General features: G+C 36.5%; 2 protein-coding genes across 3 annotated transcripts in view; one reads left to right on the top strand and one right to left on the bottom strand.

The window, feature by feature from the left end:
- Window positions 1-927: 927 nt before the first annotated feature.
- Window positions 928-3,780, bottom strand: si:ch211-132p1.2 (proteinase-activated receptor 4). Its single transcript, XM_048176683.1, has 2 exons — window positions 3,549-3,780; window positions 928-2,808 (listed from the first exon to the last, which is right to left on the bottom strand). The coding sequence occupies exons 1-2, from the start codon at window positions 3,649-3,651 to the stop codon at window positions 1,805-1,807; spliced, it is 1,107 nt and encodes a 368-aa protein (XP_048032640.1). The 5' UTR covers window positions 3,652-3,780; the 3' UTR covers window positions 928-1,804.
- Window positions 3,781-10,064: 6,284 nt separating this feature from the next.
- The window catches only part of rnf130 (ring finger protein 130), a 44,424-nt gene continuing 33,710 nt past the window's right edge, over window positions 10,065-20,778 (top strand). For both annotated transcript variants that reach the window (XM_048175826.1, XM_048175825.1), the window contains exons 1-2: window positions 10,065-10,225; window positions 10,541-10,958. In XM_048175826.1, coding sequence (XP_048031783.1) covers window positions 10,685-10,958 — 274 coding nt within the window. In that variant the 5' untranslated portion in view covers window positions 10,065-10,225; window positions 10,541-10,684. The remainder of the gene's footprint in view (window positions 10,226-10,540; window positions 10,959-20,778) is intronic.

Genomic DNA, 20,778 nt, shown 5'->3' with positions numbered 1-20,778 from the left:
AAACCACTGAATGTGGAAAATCAAGTGAACAAAATACACTTTTATTAGGAGTTTGTGGAGCGTGTCTAAAGGCTGTAATGTATCATTAAAGAAACTAATGAACTGTTGAACAATGTGCCGTTGAATTATTGCAGTCTGATTTGCAAATAAACCACAGCACAGAATCAGTTCAACTGTCAGTTTTGTTATGGCCAGATATTTCATGTTTCTCCTTTTCTGTTTCTGCTACTTTCAGCAGTGACCAGACAAACCAGAATGCAGTAGAAAGACAGTTCAAACACAAAGGCAGGAGGAAGAATTAAATCAAAGGACCGTTTGTTGTTGAGTCAATCTAGGGCACGTACATTAACCATGGTCTTACAAACCAGACATGCACTTATCTCTGTGTCTTAATTTATATAAAAATGTACACTCTTGTATTTGCCTGTTTGCCAGTTTATATCTTTACCATAAATATAGGTTTACACTTTCAGAGAGGTAGACATTTTTTAGAAGCATATATTTCTTACTCAAACCCAGAGGTTCATGCTTTATCATTCTATTATGTCTGTGATGGACATACAATATCTACATTATATGCCTATAGCCCACCTCAAATGTGGGGTGAAAGACCCTTTATCTGCCTTGATGTTTACATGTTTTGTAATAAAAACAGACTTATTTTACAATTTATTTTCATACAGTTGCGCTCCATCACTATCCAATAAAAATAAATATTTTTGATCATTGTATAGGCTACTCAAATCCTGTAATATAATTTTTACAATGTGTGATATAGTTTTTCAATTAATTCTCAGTCATATCAAGGTATTTAAATGTCTCCACTAGAGATCAGTATTGTCCACTAAATGGAGTACTAAATGTAAGTGTAGAAGGAGCATGTCAATAACGGCAAGACTACACAATCATGAAATATTGAGTCATCAGTGCATTTAATGTAATTTTAATGTTGACATATAAAGGTAATTGAAGAGAGGAATACTATCTTCAAAGAAAAACATTTCACAAGAATAGAATTGTCAGGCTTTATATTACAAAACAATGCTGTTCAAATATACATTTAAAAATACATTTTGGTTGTCATATCCATAAAAAAAAAAAAAAAAAACGAAACAATATGCACTTCTTGACATATGAGCTAGATATGGTTGCGGATGTGACATGTGGTTCTGTACTTCCTATTTACAGCTTTTCACATACACAAAGAGACTATTATGTGTCATGCATGCTTCTATTGCAGAAAACAGGCTCATAAAAAGCATTTGCTATTAAATGGTTTATACTATATGGCACAATTGTACGGTAACGTCCACTGCACTGTATAATTTATTCATTTACCTTCCACCGTTTGAATCCATTAAATGTATTCAGTTTTTAGTTCACAGTTAAACAAGTTAGTTACATATTCCACATTTAATTTATTTTAATAGACACATCCTTTATTACTTAAATATATAATATAATATAATATCCAATATTAAATATTCTAAAATTCTACCCTAATTTTGGTGAATCTTTCAAACAGTTCACACTGCCCCCTGGATTTGTCTCCTGTCTCACTATAATGACTTAAGGAGGAGGAGGAGGAGAAGGAGGAAATGGAATTAATATCTCCTCATTCCAGTTTTTCCTGTTCAAAGTAATCTTAAGCTATATTCATGGATAGGCAGACTGACAGATGGATGGACAGATAGACAGACACTCACTCTATATTATTAGTCATTCAATACACCCTAGAATTTTTGAGTTCTAGTATCTTCTGATTTCCATAACTGTTATGCTAACCTCACGATCAAGCTGTTTCTCAATTTAAAGGTCCTTCAGTCCTGCTCATCTTTGATAGTAAGGTTATTTTTGTCTTAGATTCAGAGGAGGACTCCGAATCAGACCCAGAACACTTGAGAACCTCCCATAACCTCTTTCTGAAATCCTTAGACACATAATAAAAGATGAAAGGATCAATGCAGCTGTTGAAGGTGCTGAGAGACAAAGTGATCAGGTACGGAACATAAAGGTGATTATTAGTGAAGTCCAAATTGGAGTAATGCAACAGCATGAGAATGTTGCTAGGCAATAGGCAAGCAATAAAAACCATCAACATCAGCACAGTCACTCTAACTGCATGAGCAAAACGCTGGCCTTCAGCCATAAGGGTGCGTAACACTGCAGAATAGCAGAACAGCACAACCAGTAGTGGAACCAGGAAGCAGAAGGAGAAGAGAGTAGCAAAGTACGGCAGGGAGTACTTTTCTTGCTGTTCTGGAGGCAGTGCATCATGGCAAGTTGTTATTGAAAGGTTTTTTATCTCATAAGACTGTTCTGAGGCTAACAGAGGCACAGCAGCAGCTACAACTACTATCCAAACCAAAACACTCATACAGACTGAGTTCTTGTTACTACGAAGTGTCTTGGCACCAAAAGGGTGAACAAGAGCTACATAGCGATCCACAGCGATCAATGCCAGACACACTACTGAGCCGTACATGTTTCCATAGAAGAGTGCCATTACAATTCGACAGAATGGTTCTCCAAATGTCCAGTTGTTGCCTAGAAAGTGGTAGACAATACGAAAGGGGAGCACCAGCAGTAGCAGGAGATCACAGATGGTGAGGTTGATCAGCAGAATGGTGGAAGGGAGCTTTTTGGTTCGCAAGACCAGCACCCATAGGGCTAATGTGTTTGTGGGAAGCCCAATGAAAAAGGCCAAGAGGCAGAGAAGAGGAACCACTAGTTTAGTCCTGTAGCTCTGGAACTGCTCCTTATGATGGTCTAGTAGGGTATCATTGATCAAAGGAAGGCTCCTCCCCTCTGAGGGACAGAATAACCAAAAAGACTTACTCATTTAATCACAATGTAGGTCCACCCAGAAAGCAATCATAAAATGTTGACTTTCATGCCAGTTGTTTTTGGCTTTTTATGTCATTATTTTATATGTCATTGTTATGATTTTTATGTCAATTTGAACATAAGAAGTTGAAATTATTATAAAATTTCAAAGTCGACTTTTATGCCATAATTGTTGTCTCATAATTTTGTCCTTTTATCTCTTAATTATGACTTAGTATCTCATTTTATGTCATAAGTATGATTTTTTTTATGATGTAAAATGAGCTTCCATAGGACATGAGGGTTAGTAAATGATGACATTATATTTTGAGTGAACTGTTCCCTCAAGTTTTATTAATTATTCAATCTAATCTAGTTACTCTATGTAGCTTACTTGCAGCGGTAAGGCAAGAATGTGATAAAATCTAGATGTGTTAGATTGAATCTCATGTCTGTGCATGTCTGCACCACACGTTATACCCACCCTTTTTTAGTGTATGTTGTGTTGACCTAAATTATCTTTTAACTACATTATGTGAAAATCATGAGAAATGTTCAGTAATAATGACGCTTATTGTAGCCTAGTATTTAGATTACTGTACATAATCTTTTCTCTTAGCCTATATTTTTATATGGTCAACACACCCACACGAGTCACAGACACTCAAAACACATTGTTGATGTTAATCTTAAAGTTAAAAATATAATGAGAAAATACTCACTGGCAGTTGAGTTGGACCTATTCTGCTCTGAAGGTGATGAGACATGAAGAACAATGAGAAGGATTTGGAGAAAAAGCAATCGAGAAATAAAAACAAATGTCATGGTGCTGAAAAACTTTTCTTTACATAAAAGTTCACTCCGATCTCTTTACCGTTTATACTCTCTCTCACTCACTCTCTATCTATCTCTCCCTCTTTAGTATTTGTGTTGAAAAAATGTTTTAATAGTTTTGCTGTCATGGGGGATTTCTCACCCCGCCTCCTCGAATTTAGACCAATCAAAGAGTTTCTCAGTCCCGGTCGTTCCTCTCTCAGTTCTCAGTTTCTGAGCATAAGCAGATGTGAGCTCCTGTTTACACGTTTCCCTCCTGCTTCAGTTCATGGAAATACTTTAGGTTGTTACTGTGTGTGTGTGTGTGTGTGTGTGTGTGTGTGTGTATATATATATATATATATATAGGTATACTTTTACTAATGGGTGCAGGACACTATAGTTCATTTATGTAGCCTCAAGTGAGGATAGCAAAATAAACTGTCACATATTATACCCAAAAATTCTTAATACAGTGAACTAAAATTGATACAAATTTGGAACCAAATAATTTCATACACTTTGACCTGATCATATTTTGTGTTATCTCAAGTGTTACATAATTAAGATATTTTTTTCTGACACAGTTTAACTCTGATATCTGAAATATTTTATTACCATTTTTTTAAACTATAGGGAATAAACTGCACTCTAAAAAATGCTGGGTTAAAAACAACCCAAGTTGGGTTGAAAATGGAAAAACCCAGCAGTTGGGTTAAATGTTTGCTCAACGTACTGGGCAGTTTTATTTAATCCAACTATTGTTTAAAAAATACTATATGGCTGGCTTAAAATGAACCCAAAAAGGTTGGAAACTAAAAATCAACAATACAGTAATTTTTAAACAATAGTTGAGTTAAATAAAACTACCCAGCAGGTTGGACAAACATTTAACCCAACAGCTGGGTTAAAACAACCCAATTACTGGGTTTGTCCATAATCAACCCTTGGGTTGTTTTTAACCCAGCATTTTTTATTTATTTATTAGAGTGTGTATTAATGAATGAAATGTTCAAGGTGTCTGAATAAATTTTGGTTAAAGGGATAGTTCACCCAAAAATGAAAATTTGATGTTTATCTGCTTACCCCCAGCGCATCCAAGATGTAGGTGTCTTTGTTTCTTCAGTAGAACACAGTTGATGATTTTTAACTCCAACCGCTGCCGTCTGTCAGTGGTATAATGCAAGTCAGCGGGAACTTGGACTATAAGAGTAAATAAAACACGACAGACAAATCCAAATTAAACCCTGCGGCTCGTGACGACACATTGATGTCCTTAGACACGAAACGATCGGTTTGTGTGAGAAACCGAACAGTATTTATATCATTTTTTACCTCTAATACACCACTATGTCCAACTGCATTCATCACTCGTTTCGTGAGGTCTGATCGCGCTCTGACAACGGCAGTGATGTCTCGCGCATATACTTCAATGAGTGCTAAGTTGCGTCCCAAATGACGCTCTATACACTATGCACTTATACACTATGTACTTGTGCACTATGCACTCATCCATGTAGTGCGTGAATTGTATGAGGTTATTTTGTCATTTAACAACTGAGTCCAATCCTCCCTTCCCCTCCGCTACGTAATTAAAGCTGCGACAGTTGAGTGCACGAAGTGTCCAACATTCCACACTTCGTTTTTTCCGTTAATTTAGTGCACCATCCGGGTATTTAAAGTGCACTTTTTCTTTTTGGAATTTTCAGTGTGAACGCACTATACTCGCACTATTTATACTTAAAAACGTCATAGAATAGTGCATAAGTACGCGAATTGGGACGCACCTCTAGACATCACTGCCGTTGTCAGAGCGCGATCAGACCTCACGAATCGAGTGATGAATGCCGTTGGACATAGTGGTGTATTAGAGGTAAAAAATGATATAAATACTGTTCGGTTTCTCACACAAACAGATCGTTTCGTGTCTTAAGACATCAATGTGTCGTCACAAGCCGCAGGGTTTAATTTGGATTTGTCTGTCGTGTTTTATTTACTCTTATAGTCCAAGTTCCCGCTGACTTGCATTATACCACTGACAGACGGCAGCGGTTGCAGTTAAAAATCATCATTTGTGTTCTACTGAAGAAACAAAGACACCCACATCTTGGATGCTCTGGGGGTAAGCAGATAAACATCAAATTTTCATTTTTGGGTGAACTATCCCTTTAATGGTACATGTATTTGCCCGGAACCGTCACGGTACGGACTTCACTATTCGGTTTATGCAGTTAGACGACGAATACTGTCAGCCATAGGAGATCCACACTCTAGTCCAGAAGGGGGCGCGCGCGATACTGTTGGCCTAACCAGTAACCGATTTAAACCAGCATTAACCACCAATAATCGCAATAAGGTTTGTTTTGTTACTTTCGATAAGAAACAAAGTGCCATCTTTCAAATTCTGTCCATTTTTTTTCAAGAAATTCAAACAATAAATGCCGTTTTGACGGTGACGGATCACTTTAGGCGCCTCAGTTCAAACGGCAGCGTGGAGCGCGAGTGAACGCGATCATCCCTTCCGCTTCACTACTTCAGAATGAACATGAAGGTATGTTGACCAATACAGTAGAAACGTATGATATATCGCGGAAAGATGTCAGTAAAACAGTTTGTAAACAAAATGTCACATAGTATTACATTTAACATTACCTCAGAAAAGCCATTCGTCAACAGCTTGTTAGTTCGCTAGAGAAAGGAACTGTTTCTCTAAATATGCACTATATTAGCCTATATGTTAATTATATTTTACTTAACCTGTTAATGTAAGGCCTAAATAAATCCGTCATGAAAACAAAAACTACCAATAGCCTACATACATTTTTATTATTTAGTGTTGATGATCTAAATAATTTGGGCTCTGTTGTTAATTGTAACCTTTATTATAGTAATGTACAAGTAGGGCTCCCTAATAGCATTAGCAGAGTTTTTTTAATCCATTAGATATTTAATTATTATTGAATACATTTAAAGACACAGACACAGTTTGTTCAGTAAAACATTGTTTAATAATACAAAAAGAGACCTGCTGTACCAGTATATGTGTATATATATATATATATATATATATATATATATATATATATATATATATATGTATACACAAACACACATACAGTAAAAACAGTCTGAAATGTATTTTATACCCGACCACACCTCTGTAAACAGGAAGAGATTGGATCTGGAAGGAAATGAAAGATGCTATATGGGGGTTGTTGGTCAAAAGAGGTCTACTTTACCCTCAACATGCATTGTCTTAAAAAGAAAAATTCCTTAAAAAGAGAGAGAGAGAGAGAGAGAAGGAAAATAATAACACTTTGTTCCATTAAAACATTAAAGGTTTTTTTTTTTTTTTTTTTTAATAACTGCCATTAATAACAATTACAAAGGTTATTGTATGAAATAGGCCTAACAGTATGAAGATCATTTGTTTTTGTTTTTGTTTTGTTTGTTTTTTGAATGATTTGAAAGATTTGTATTTACAATCACTACATTTGAAGTATTAGTTTTTGTCTTTTTTTATCACAAAAAACACAATAATAACAGCAATTTGTTATAATTGTTATAATCTGTACACAGTGAGCGCTAGAGGGCGCAATGGTTGCACTCTTGACCTGGAAAATTAACATAATTATTGTTGAGACGTTACAATAATAATAATAATAATAATAATAATAATAATACACAGAACAGTTGTTCGGTCTGAGTTAGATTCAAACCTCTCCCACCATGTCTCTTTACACATTAGGCTCATTTGAGATCTTGAGATGTTGAACCATGTTCCAAAACCAAAACCTTGTGAAACTTAAGAAATATTAAAATAAATACATTTTTGATGCATATGAATGACAGTTGGACAAAACACTAAATGTATTCTTTTTTCCCTTATAATAACTCACATGCCTTGTTTACTCTTATGCAACTTTTAGTTTCAGTCTTCCATCATATCGATCATGCCTGAGCATGTCATGTATTATGTCTGTACATAGACTACATCAGCTGTGTTCACTATCAGTCTTACAGCAATCCTGCATTGTTCCCATGTTGGAATAATAATGCAAAAAATACAAGAAAAATAGAAGGAGTAAATTATTTTTATTTAAGAAGAGGAATATAGACAAATGTACTAGATTCATGAATAAAAATGCAAAGCTGAAGCTAAAAAAACATTTTTCATATTTTCATAATCTTGAGTCATCCATCATTCCTTCACTATAGTTGGAGTATATCTGATGAAATTACACTGAATAGCAAAGTTTGTTTTTATAATATATTGTAGTGGATTATGGCCTCCACTAGAGCCAGAGATATGATGGGTGATAATTATTTATATTCAGTGTGGTCCAGCTAAAATCTGATCTCTACAATTGTTGGATACACAAGAAATTGTAGATAGATAGATAGATAGATAGATAGATAGATAGATAGATAGATAGATATGGTGGTCAGTTAGTGGTAATTGTTTAAAGGTGAACATATGGACAATAGGGAGGAAATATTATTCTATGATGGATCCATGGATCTCCTGCTGTTTGTCAAGATTGAATAAGGATTTGTTTGTTATATTGTGCAGAAGAAAATAAAAAAAGAAAAGAATACAAAACAAAACAAAAGACCATCATAAACTGTTAGTTGTTTCTGTCGTTCAGTGCACCTTCATACCATCTGGCTATACAGATGCAGCCAGCTGTGCCACATGTTCTGCAGGGCACCGAAATATGATTTCACTCATTTAATCAGAAACCATTTCCAGTGAGCACATATTTTACTTAGTCAAATGAAACAATATACAAGCCTGCAAACAATAAAGTAACATCATTGAATATAAAATGCAAAACAATTAGTTATTTAGGTAACTTTTTTCAGTAAGTATTAATTTATTAAAGGCCCGCTGAAGTGTCTTGAAACACGCAGCATTATTCAATATGTTGATGAAATTTCAACTGAAACAGGAAGACAGGTTGATATATCAAACAGCCCCGCCCCTTTTCGTTTAGCTCGGCCAGAACCGTTAAACTCAGCAAAACCTCTGTTTCCTTTTTAATATCTAATTGTTTATCCTCCTAATCTCCTCTATATCACTTTAAAATATAGCATTCTGTGCAGAATTTAAATGGGTCCAATATCTTTCGTGGTCTGAGCCGACTCGCGGATATGATCCGCTCTATGCTCTCGTGTCCCTGCGGCGGTTCACGTTATAGTAACACAAAAACGGAATTCATTCGCGTCAATGGAAAGCATATTTACACTGTCTGAGTCGTTCCCTATTCTCTATATAGTGCACTATGTGCCATTTACCATGTAGAAACTAGTAAATGTGTGAATAAATGACCGATTTCAGACACAGCTTCAGTGTCTGTTGATAGTGTAGGAGGAGGCGGGACTTCAGATTCTAGAGAGCATTTGATTGGACAGAAGATTTGATGAGAAGCTGAAGTGCGATATGATGTCATGGAAATCCATGATTCATTTTAGCGAAAGTGAGAGACTGTAAGTTTTGAATGCTTATATCTCCTAAATGCGAATTTTGTCATTGTTTTGGAACACACCAGCTTATTCATAACATTAAGGCTAACATATTCATACTAAAATCTAAAAAACTTAAATTTTGATTTCAGGGGTACTTTAACATTACTGAACTACATTAGTTACAATAACCAAGATTAATAAATGCTGTAGAAGTATTGCTCACTGTTAGTTCAAGAAATTTCAGCATTTACTAATTCATTTTTGTTGTACAAGTTGTATCTGTTAATGCACTTTGAACTAACATAAACAATAAATAATTGCATTTATATTAACTAACATTGACAAAGCTGAATAAATCCTGAAAAAATATATTGCTCATTGTTGGTTTATGTTAAAGCATGCATTAATGTTAACAAATGAGACCAATGTAAAGTCTTACAGTTACTTATTTGAAATTGTGCTCTGGGTTTTCACAAGTGTAGCCACTGAGATGTTTATGCATTGTCATGTCAATTTATGTACAAGAGAATGATTAATCTTTACAGAACAATAACCATACCTTTATATGATGCTACCAAATATGGAAGTTGTCTCTGTATTATGACATCATCAGTATTGTATTATGCTTTACATTCATGCTTATTTACACAAACGTCATCCTTTAGATGAGCCAAATGAAATAAAACAGTTCTGGTCAATTACATGAGCAATGTTTAAAAAAAAAAAAAAAAAAAAAAAAAAAGATTTATAAAGTAGGCTACAAAACATAAAATATGCCTACATAAACAACACTTTGTAAACTCTAGAATCTTCAAATTCAAAAGAATACGGCCTCGAATGTTGTCACTGGTATTAAATGAGCGATTAAGGTCCAGCATACGCATTTTGAGATGATGGTGATGTGGCCCAGTGCTTTCCCCCACTGATCTGATCTCACCGTGCGAGAGACGCGCTGCTTCGCGCATGCGCAAACGCGTACGACTCAGTGTTGGGCAAGAAGGAAAAAAGCAGAACAGCAACACATTGGTCTGCCTATGGCCGAACGAGCCACGGCTCTTTTAAATATCACAACAAAGAGAGTTTAACTGTAAATAATACAAGTGGAACGACCGAGCAGGTAAGATATCTCGTCATAACCCTTTTTAATAAATCAAAATCTCAGCGCGTGAGGAAAGGTGTTTTTGTTGCATAGCAGCTGGTTGTCAGGGCTGGTTGCACGAACAAAGCAGTCCTGACACCAGAAGAGACACATTTGTTGCCCTTTAACAGTCGTTAAAAGCCAGTGTACTAGTTATAGGGCCTGTAGAGAAGCCTAATTAACGGCCTTTAATAAAAGCAAACTGGCTTTATTATACAGACTCTAGCATCTCTGATGAAATCCACGCGTTTTGTTGTACCGTCGACTAATCTATCTACCATTTCTTTCTGTTAGGGGAAGCCACGCATGGCTCACCATATGCAGGTTGTGGCTTGAGAGGAGGACAGCATGTTTACATGAGGGCTCTTGAAACAGAGCGCTGACCGTTGAAAGATTCGCAGAGTCGGGTTGCGTTGATCGGTGAAGACATTGCCGAAGATGCTGAAGAGATTGGCCGCGCCGGCGTCATGCAGCAGCTGCCTTCTCGCCTTCCTCCTTGCCTTCGTCTCGCCCAGGTGTACTCTGTCTATCGGTGCCGACAAAACTATGGTGAACAAGGAGGATTATTATAGCGCCACTGTAAACGCCACCGTTTTGGACCATAAAGGCAATCCTCAACAGATGGTGACGAAGAATGACGGGCGGTACGGGCAGAATTCTCCCAAAACAGAGGCAAAGGGGATTGTGATCGCACCTGCTGCTGTTAATGGGGGTGAGTGTGTGTATGTGCATTGATATTTTAAACGGGTGTTCAAAAATATTTGACCAGAACAGATGCTCTAGCTAAGGTTATCAATAACTGTCTTCTAATAACCCTGTGTTGGGGGAAACAGCATCTTAAAGCAGTCTAAGATGGTTTGATATTTTACACAGGTGTTCAAAAATATTTTGCTTTACAGCTCTTCTGCTCTTTAAATCAGGGTTAAGATGGTTTGCAGGTCTTTGCTGGTTTAAGTTGGTCTCTGGGTAGACTGGTTTTCAGCTGCTTTAGCTGGATGGCCAACTGGAGTCACAGCCCGTAGGGTTTAAGAAATAAAAATAATTATAATGTGGTCTTAAACCAGCTTGGGCCACTAAAATACCAGCTAATGTTATATTAGATAGAAATCTTCACTTTATCCATAACTTTTATGGGTGTTTATTTGTCTTCAGAAATATACTGTTTTGTCTCCATAGAGAACCTAATACGTTTTATGGTTTTCTTTATTGTGTCACCTTTTCAATAATTTTAAAATCCATTATGCTTTATGTAAGAGAACTCTTTTGAAAGTAAAAAATGTGGGCTTGCAGATCAGAGACTTCCTGTGATATTTGACATCTTCACATGATTGTCATGTCATTTCCTCTATACTGTGAACAACAGAGGAAAAAAAAACGATGTTGAATATTTACCACTTATAGTAATATATATGTAATATATATGTTATATATATATAATTTTATACATTATTGAGATAAGTCACTGAAAGGGCAATTATGTAGCAGCATGTGAGACCTTGTGGATATTCAGGTGCCATGCTTTGGCTGATTCTCTTGCAATGATGACTCCGTAAACAGAACTGTACACCCTTCGTACGATATACTTGCATAACCTCCCCTGAAGAGGCCCTGCACCACTGTGTGCTCTGTTCTGAAAATTCAGTGACGTTGGGGATAAGGGACACAAGTGTGGCTTGCTTTGTTTGCTATAACAGTAATACCATCCCTTGCCCTCCTCTGCACTAAATTAGCAGCTCTTGCGTCTCAGAGCATATGTTAGGTGGCCTGCTTGACGCCAACCGGCGTTGCTCAATTGCTTTGTTTTTAATCACAGTATCATGCATGTTCTTGAAGCCCCAAAGTTGCTTTTTGCGGTCGCTCTCTGTGGATTGTCTTTATTAATCTCCCATTTCTTTTTCAGCTGACATATTTAGGTAAATTCATCTCCATTGTACTTGTTATTTGAAATTTTGCTGAATCATTTAGTTTTTGCTAGATCCTCCTGAATGTATTGAATGGCTTGAGGGAAGTGCAGTATCCATAATCATTCTTAGGATGGCTGGTGTCGTCTTCCAGTGTTCGGATGTATATCTCTCTCTCTCTAACCCAGTTGTTCTCTTATACTCTGCTTGTTCAGGTTACAGGATGCTCAGAAATCACCAGAAATCCTTGAGACTGAGATTCTCTGTAAATCAATTATTAATCAATATTTATAGCACCATTAGAATGCTTAGTGAGGTGCAGGGCACTTTGACTTGGTTTAGTGCCATTGTGGTAAGATTAAAGAAGATGAATCTGTCAATGCCAACCATTGCAGTCAAGGGATCTTTACTGCTGATCATCACATATTTTGAATTCTGTTTTCAAGCCTTGTTTTTGATGACTTCAGCAGGGCAGTTTTCTAAGTCGCGTGTCCATCCCTCATTGTACCAATTTTCAGCTTACTTGCTGTTCTAGTTAAGCTAGTGTGTTGAATTGACCCGAGGCAGTTGTCTGACCTGCTGGTCATTTAGCCAGTGAACCCAGTGGAGGTCATTAATCCTGATCCAGTCAGGAGCTGGAAAAGGGACACCAGGCTCTATATTTCATATGAAATATGTTCTCAAGGACATTAGCACATCCATTCCCCTGTTTGCAGTGAGGCAAGAAAGACAATAGCTGAAGGAGACATTCTATCATTTAAGAGTAAGTTTGCACAGTAAATCCAAAGCTAAACTTCCACTTCTTTTATTGCCATCTCAATTAGATCTGAGGTAAGGTAATCATTCATATTAGCACATTTTGTATAAAGAGAGCAGAGCACTGACATACTGTAAGCAGTAACACCCACTTCCTCTGTTACTCTAATCACTTTCAGGCCAGGATTAGGGATGTTAATGATTAATTGACAATCTTTAATTGTTAATAATAATTTAATCGATAAAACTTATCAATGGTCGATTAAGCAAGGTCATCACAGTGTGTAGTTTTGAGGTGTGTGTGGCTCATGCGCAAAACATGCAGCAGACACATGAGGAAAAATGAAGTGAGTGTGCTGTAGTTACGTATTCTCAATGTATATATGTCTTCAAGCCATGCAATGGATTATGTAGGCTAGCCACTTATTTCTAAACATAATTAATCAAGGCAAGGGTCCAAAAAACCCTCCAACTACTTGCATGTGTAAACGCCACAATAAAAGTACATAGAATAAACAAGTAATAAGATCCTGGTTGATGAGTGATGATCTTCCAGCGCTGTTTCAGCTGTTCGCTCCTATTCTGTGGCGCTTGGTAAATCAAAACATTGCTATTTGTGTGATCAAATCAATCCAAGTGCGCTTCAGCTGTAAAACAGTGTCTGTCTGTGACACGATCGGATCCCGGAAGTCCTATAACTTTAGCCAAGCAGCATGTCATGTCACTCCGTGATCTACGCATCGTCTTAAGTTGTGTTTGGGCTCTTTTGAGACTACCTGCTCCAAGTAAAGATATGTAATCTACTATGGTTTACAAATATTTTGCAAAGTTACAAATAAAAATGTGGTGATTCTTGCAATTTGTACATGCATGCTGCAATTAAAAACAATACTAGCCCTAAATTTAAGAATGATCAGCAGGTTGAAGACAAATATCTGTCCCCATCCCTATTAACTATCATTATAAGCCATACAAGAACAGGCTGTTTAAAGCAGTTACTGAACCTTGACAAGTGTCAAATCAGTCACCATCAACATTTGAGCTCCAGCATTTAACAGAACATAACACTGTGCTGTATATTTGCCTTTGAAAAACTACTAAGTCACTATATGCCTTAGTGAGCCTGTCTCACTCAGAAAAAAAAAAACAAGCAGCACATTGCTTCCTGTTTGACTGCTTCAAGATTATATTTCCCCAGGAGACCTCAGTGTATTCGTCTGACCTCTGTTTATCTCTCCTCCTGCTTCTCAGATAGCTTACCAGTGGCTCATCAGTCTAAACAAGGTTGTGAGCACAAAAAAGATTCTCTTGCTTTTAGGTTATCCTATAGAAAGAGAGAAAAGGAGAAAGTGAAACAGACAGAAGGTATGCAGGGTCTTGTGACACACCATTTTGGTTTTTTTTTCACTCAGTTCTCTGTTTCCCCACCAGCTGCTGCCATCATTAGGGTTCTGGCAAAACAACAAACCACACTTAGCTAATGGGTAGTGAGACAGAAAATCACCTGCCAGTATGCAGAGGTAACTTAGCGTCCAATTAAAGCCAGTCCAGCAAAGCCCCCAATCAGACATGAACCATCAAGCCAAAGAGATAGCAGCCTCAAACAAGACTGTGGCCTGTGGGAGGTAATGAATATTTGTGGTGATAAGCATCCTGTAGCATGATTCCCAGTGCGTATGGATTTATGATGCTTGAACAAGCCCAAATGGTAGTAAGAGACCCTGACATAAGGGCTAATTAGGTTCACACCAGGTCCTGAACATGACCAGTTGGCCAATGGGCAAGTAACTCAATGGTCCATCTTTATCAAGTAGGCTAATTGATTAAATTGAATTAATTTAAATAGTTAGCTAGTGATATAACCTTCATTCTGATATGGTTTTTATTTTTCATTTCTTTTTTCATGTTGAAGGGTTGCAATAGGAGAAAGATAGTGGCTTGAGTGGTATTCCATAGAGATTATACTATACAGTTAAGTCACACATATTGGATATTAATAAAAATATAAATGCTACAGTTCCCTTTCGATCGCACTGCATCTGACAAGACGCTATGGGGAACGCCTCATAGCATCTTGTCAGACACAGTGTCTCATTCCCCTTCTCAGGGAACCATGGTTACATTTGTAACCCGAGACGTTTTCATACATTTATAAGATTTGATTTAAGTTTTCCACCATATGTTGTCAAAACATTTTAATTTCTTCCCTGCTTCCTTAAAGCCAAGTGTAAGTACATGAAAAAATGTATGATAAAAAAATATTTTGAATATCACTGAAGCAAACTAAGTACATTAATTTATACCAACAGAACAAAGTTTTTATGGGTTAAATCAGGTAGAAATAGCTCTGTAAGTTAACACTTGCAGGTTACTTGTGAGAGGTTCCTTAAATATCATGTGACGTGTAAACAGTTTAAATTGCTACTACTCAAGAAAGAAGAGAAAAAAAAATCCATTTGTAAAAAGAAACAGATGAAAGAACAGACAGGAACCATGTGACGTACATATGCTTCTAATTGATCCAGGCAGGAAATGTGAGCTGGAGTAATGTTGGGCCATTGATTTCAGTGGTGTTGTTGTCATATGAAGTGAGGTTGGAGATGGTCAGCAGGGTTGAGGAAGTAAATTGCCTGCCTGTGTTTTTCTTAATATACATGATTTTCCTCTGTGTGGGTGCATGTGAGTTCGTAATGTTTTCTCATTTGAGATGCACACGATGTTAGGAGACGAGCTGCTGAGAATCAAATTAGTGTCGTGTCTGAACGTAGTTTGTAGTAATTTGGTAAAGATTTACTGAAAACTTGCTTTATATTCACACAAATACTTAATGGGTTTTGCGCCTCTTCTGAATATGTCTGAAATATCGTTGTATATTGTGTTTGTTTTTATAGAAGCACTTTAAGTCATCCCTTGAAGTCTCAGTGATGTTAGTGATTGGTTGAACTGATTTTTACAGGTCATTTGCCTTTGCAAGTACTTGGAGACTCTTGAAGAAGTCACAAGTTGCACATATATTACTTCCTCGTTTTTGTCCCACAGCTTATCATGCACAGAGCAGCACTTCTGTGAGTCTGTACTGAATATATGTAGTGAACTGCTCATCAAACACAATTTCTGCTCATGAGCAGCAGTTAAATATACTATAACAAGCCAAGTATTTGTCATCAACGGAGGCATCATTCCTGTTATGCAGGACTTTTTGAACTCTGTAACATGCCTTTTTTCATTTATTTATTATTTCGGAAATTTGTGAATAAATATTTTATCAAAATGAGTCAATTGAGTCAATTAAAATCGAGAGATTTCTATTTTCACCACAGCCCTAATAATATAATATTTCCTAACTGCCAGTTTTTCCCCCAGTGTTCACTTCACTGTGATATAGGGCCTATTCTAATGTGATTTCAATCTTTAGAAATTGTGAGTTTAATATTTTCCAGTATATTAAGAATGCAAGTAAGTATCTTTCTTTTTTCTCTCCCTCTCTTCAGCATGTCTTTACCTCTTAGCACCAAAATAGTCAGAACAAAATACAGTAGATGATGTGATGTGCCTTGTCATCAATGGTTCTCATGTGCACTTCTGCCAGGATTGACCTACATATCAGTCTAACAGCATTTTCTATTGTGGAGTTCTGCTGTGGATGAATGACTGTGAAAGCTTTTCCTGGAATTTCTAAAGTGTGATTTATGTCATTTTGAAGTGATTAAAAGTAATTGTTGTAGATTAACACTCTGAGGTCTAAAAACGCGCCGGCGCGTTTTGCAGGTTTTTTTTCACATTGCAGCAAAACAGACTTAAAATACTCCGTCATTTTTTGTCATAGAAACATAAGTAATACATCAATTGAAACTATAGAATATCTTCTTTTATTTGTATACACTCAGAGTAAAAACAAAATGTTGTGCTTTTTGTAAAATAAAGAAAACTAACATGATGCGTGATCTCTCATCTCCCTCTGAACGAAGTCCAATCTGATAGTTCTCAGAAAATGAAGTGTAACTTAGTGAATACTAATCACAAAAAATTCATACTTATGTCTAACAAAACGTTGAAATGTCAGGTTTTAAATCGTGCAAGTCAAATCGAAAACAAACATTCTGTGTTTATGTAATCTGTATGAAACGAGAGCCATGTCAGAAGTCCGTGATTCAGCTCATTACCCACTAATGCGGCCACACCCACGGAGCCAGCGCTATTCACAGGCAAATTCAGAGACAACACATGCATTCATCATCTCAATCGTGTATTTTTGCCTTGAAAATTGTTTATCTGGATGAAAAAGCCATGGTTAGCGATCTCTGGAAGACATTCAGTAAATTCCTGTTTGTTTTCTTCTATTGATAAGTTTTAAGTGAGTTTTTTGTTTCTTTAGCGCCCTCCGGCTGTAGTATGAATTGGTAAACACCATTCATGGAATATCGTCTTCTTCTTAGGTGAATTTGTGGACTAAAATGCACAGAGCGCCCTCCGGCTGCAGTATGAATTGCAAACACCAGCGCTCATAGAGATAACAATGAATATTAAATAAAAAATAACTCCTCTGTATAGAAAATTGACATAAACATATGAGAATCCTATATTTCTCCAAATGTGCATGCTTTTAAACTAAAAGCCTATATTCAGACTCTTTGCATCACAGAAATACATTATATTTTAAAGTATAATATAAAACCATTATTTTATATTGTAATAAAATTTTTCTGTATGTTTCATATACCATGATGAGCTTGAGACATCACAGAAGTTTTTTTTCACAGCCTACCTGACTGAAATGCCTCATTAATATGCAAGTCTTTTCAGGTCATTACTATTCAATTCTTTTGTCTTCACAGGTGAGAATGAGCCATTATTCATGGAGATTCACGCCTCTCGCATACCGTGTTTCTTGGCAAAAAGTGTCTTACAAAAACTAAATCAGTATATTGTTATAAATGAAAGAGTAGTCAGCATAATTTTTACATAATTTTGAAGCAAAAACTCTAGTCTACAACCTTCAATACCCAAAAGTCTTGTGAACACAGATTTAATATACTTTTATTGGCCTTATATCAGTGACTTAAGTTTTTTGTTTTTTCAGTAACCACGCATAAACGTTATTCCTTCAAAAACTTTTCAAACATGGTACACACATGTTCCTCACATAGTGTGATGGTAGCCTAGTTTGTGCTGAATACAGTGTAATGACACTTGTGTCATTAATATGTTTATGAACAACTGAAAAAAGCACAAATGTCAGGGCATGTCAAAACTTCTCCAGGCCCCAAATCAGCCTCAGACTCCAGAGGGTTAACCTGAAAATTGTTCTTAGTGTGATGCAAATATCACATTCAGTATCAGATCCAGCAACAGTTTGCCAGCTGTTCAGGTTTGCACAAACCAAGTTGTATCTTTCCTACTCCCACAGGGAGACATGAGAGATACCACACTGAGATATGGCTTATTTGTGACGTTTATCTGGTTGTAGTGCAGGTGGTCTGATGGAAGGATTTTGTGGCTTCTGCTGATGGTATCTAGCATTCCTAAGCTTGCACATGCCTGTCGTGGTTGTGCCGACAATGTTAAAGGTGCAAAAACAAAGATAAAAATGAGTGTAGTCTTAAAAAGAATGCAGATGATGTGTTATGCATTTACTTGCATTTTATTTTATGTTTAAAACTGTTTTCTTTCTTGCGACTTGTGGATTATAGGTATCAGTTTTCGAGTCTTTTCTCTGAATACTGTGAAGGGTGAATTATGCACCTTTTACAGAAATTAAACACTATCCCCCAGTTTCACAGACAGGCTTAAGCTAGTCCCAGACTAAAATGCATGTTTGAGCTGCTTTAACTGAAAACAACTTACACTGACATATTTTAAAATATGTCAGTGACATTTTTTTTGTCTCAAGATGCGCACCAGTAATGTTTTTTTCTAGGGCACATATATAAAAATTCCTAAAATGGCGTAATTGAACTAAGGCTTAATCCTGGCTTAGTCTAAGCCCTTTCTGTGAAACTGGGCCTATGCTATGTACAGTATTACAGGTTAAATTGTCTACTATTTGTAATTGTTGTTGCACTTGTTGGCTTGATTTGTTTTGTTTTTTATTTTGCAATGTACATTTCTTACCGAACACATAAGCGTAAAATAATACACTGCCCGGCCAAAAAAAAGTCGCTGTTTGGATTTTAAGAGGCAAATACTAATAATCTATGAATGGATCATTATTATAGTGATTATAATGTTTCTAGCATGTTTTATGTTTGGCAACAATTCTTTTAACCCTTAAAGATGGAGTGTGTAGCTTTTCATTTCTTAAACAACCATGTAGGAAGACGCACCATGGCCATATTCCAGGATGACAATGTCAAGATTCACCAGGGTTAAAATTGTGAAAGAATGGTTCAGAGAGCATGAAAAATCATTTCCACACATGAATTGGGACCTCTGAGTCCAGACCTTAATTTCATTGAAAGTCTTTGGGATGTGCTGAAGTAGACTTTACAGAGTGCTCACCTCTTGCATTGTCAATACCATATCTTGACCAAAAAATTGATGGATATAACATCACAACATTTATTTCCATCGAGAGGTGCATCATTTTGCATCATTTACAAAGGTATGTAAAAACATACATTGACAGGCATGTAGGTTATTTCATTCAGACCGAATATAAAGATTGAATTATAAAGACATAATAATTAATGCTGATGTCCCCTGCTCGGTGATGACAGACATGTCCCAGATACACAGGATCAATTTGATTTTCAAACTCACACTGATCAACTCTCATGCTCCACATTGTCTGATTATAATTAATAGAGACAGGGATTTCTAGGAAGCACATGTCCTCCGGCACCGCATTTAATTTGTGAAAACCATAATGCTCTGCCTACCTATTGGACAAGATCCTGATTTGATTTTGCAGATCGTCCCAGCTAATGATTGGTAAAAATGACCTAGTGCCAGATTGCTTGACCAGCCTCTAAACCAGTGGTTCTCAACTCCAGTCCTCGGGATCCACTGCTCTGCACATTTTGTATGTCTCTCTTATCTGACACACTCAGTTCAGTTCATGCAGTCTCTCCTAATGAGCTGATGATCTAAATCAGGTGTGTTAAATAAGGGATACATACAAAATGTGCAGAGCAGTGGGTCCTGAGGACTGGAGTTGAGAAACACTGCTCTAATCCAACGTTATTGGCTCTGAAAACCGTGGGTCATTATTATGTCCAGAACGATTGATAACATTTCTATTAGAAGTGTGTTGTGAATTCGTTTCTATTCAAATATTCTAGTCCTTTTTTTTTTTTTTTTTTTTTTTTTTTCCCAGCTACGTGGTATAGTTCTGATGTATACCATCAAAGCTTCATAAACGGATCCAGTTTTGATGACTGTAACTTATGTTCTGCATTTGTAATACTATCCATTTTACTAGAAAGCAGAGTGGATATGTGAGAACATGCATTTGAATGTTTTCTTGTTTTGCATTTTGTCGTTTTTGCATTTAGTCCATTTAAATGATGATGCAATGATATTTAAAATGAAAATGACATGGTTCATTTCTCTTTTCTAAAAGATCAAACAAAACTTGATTTTACCAGCTTTTACAAAGATGGTGGCATCTTGTCGTGTCTGAAACTATAGGGGTATCTAACACGCTGAGTCATTAAGTTCAAATAATTTCTGGTTGTGTATTAAGTAGAGCAAGACTGAAAAGAGCACTTTAACAAATAATTCTCACTGCTTTAGATGGCATGTGACATGGAATTTAATCCATCTAAATTCTCCAGCATGACATCTTATTAAGATTACACTTACATTCGTGTGTGTTTTGCCCTAACTAGATCATGAATTAATCTAAAGGATAAGTCACGTTACATCAGATTTTCC

The sequence above is a fragment of the Megalobrama amblycephala genome, linkage group LG23 (genome assembly GCF_018812025.1).
Source record: "Megalobrama amblycephala isolate DHTTF-2021 linkage group LG23, ASM1881202v1, whole genome shotgun sequence".
NCBI classification, from domain to species: Eukaryota; Metazoa; Chordata; class Actinopteri; order Cypriniformes; family Xenocyprididae; genus Megalobrama; species Megalobrama amblycephala.
Note: the sequence above shows the minus strand (reverse complement) of the source record. Positions and strands in the feature narration are given on the sequence as shown.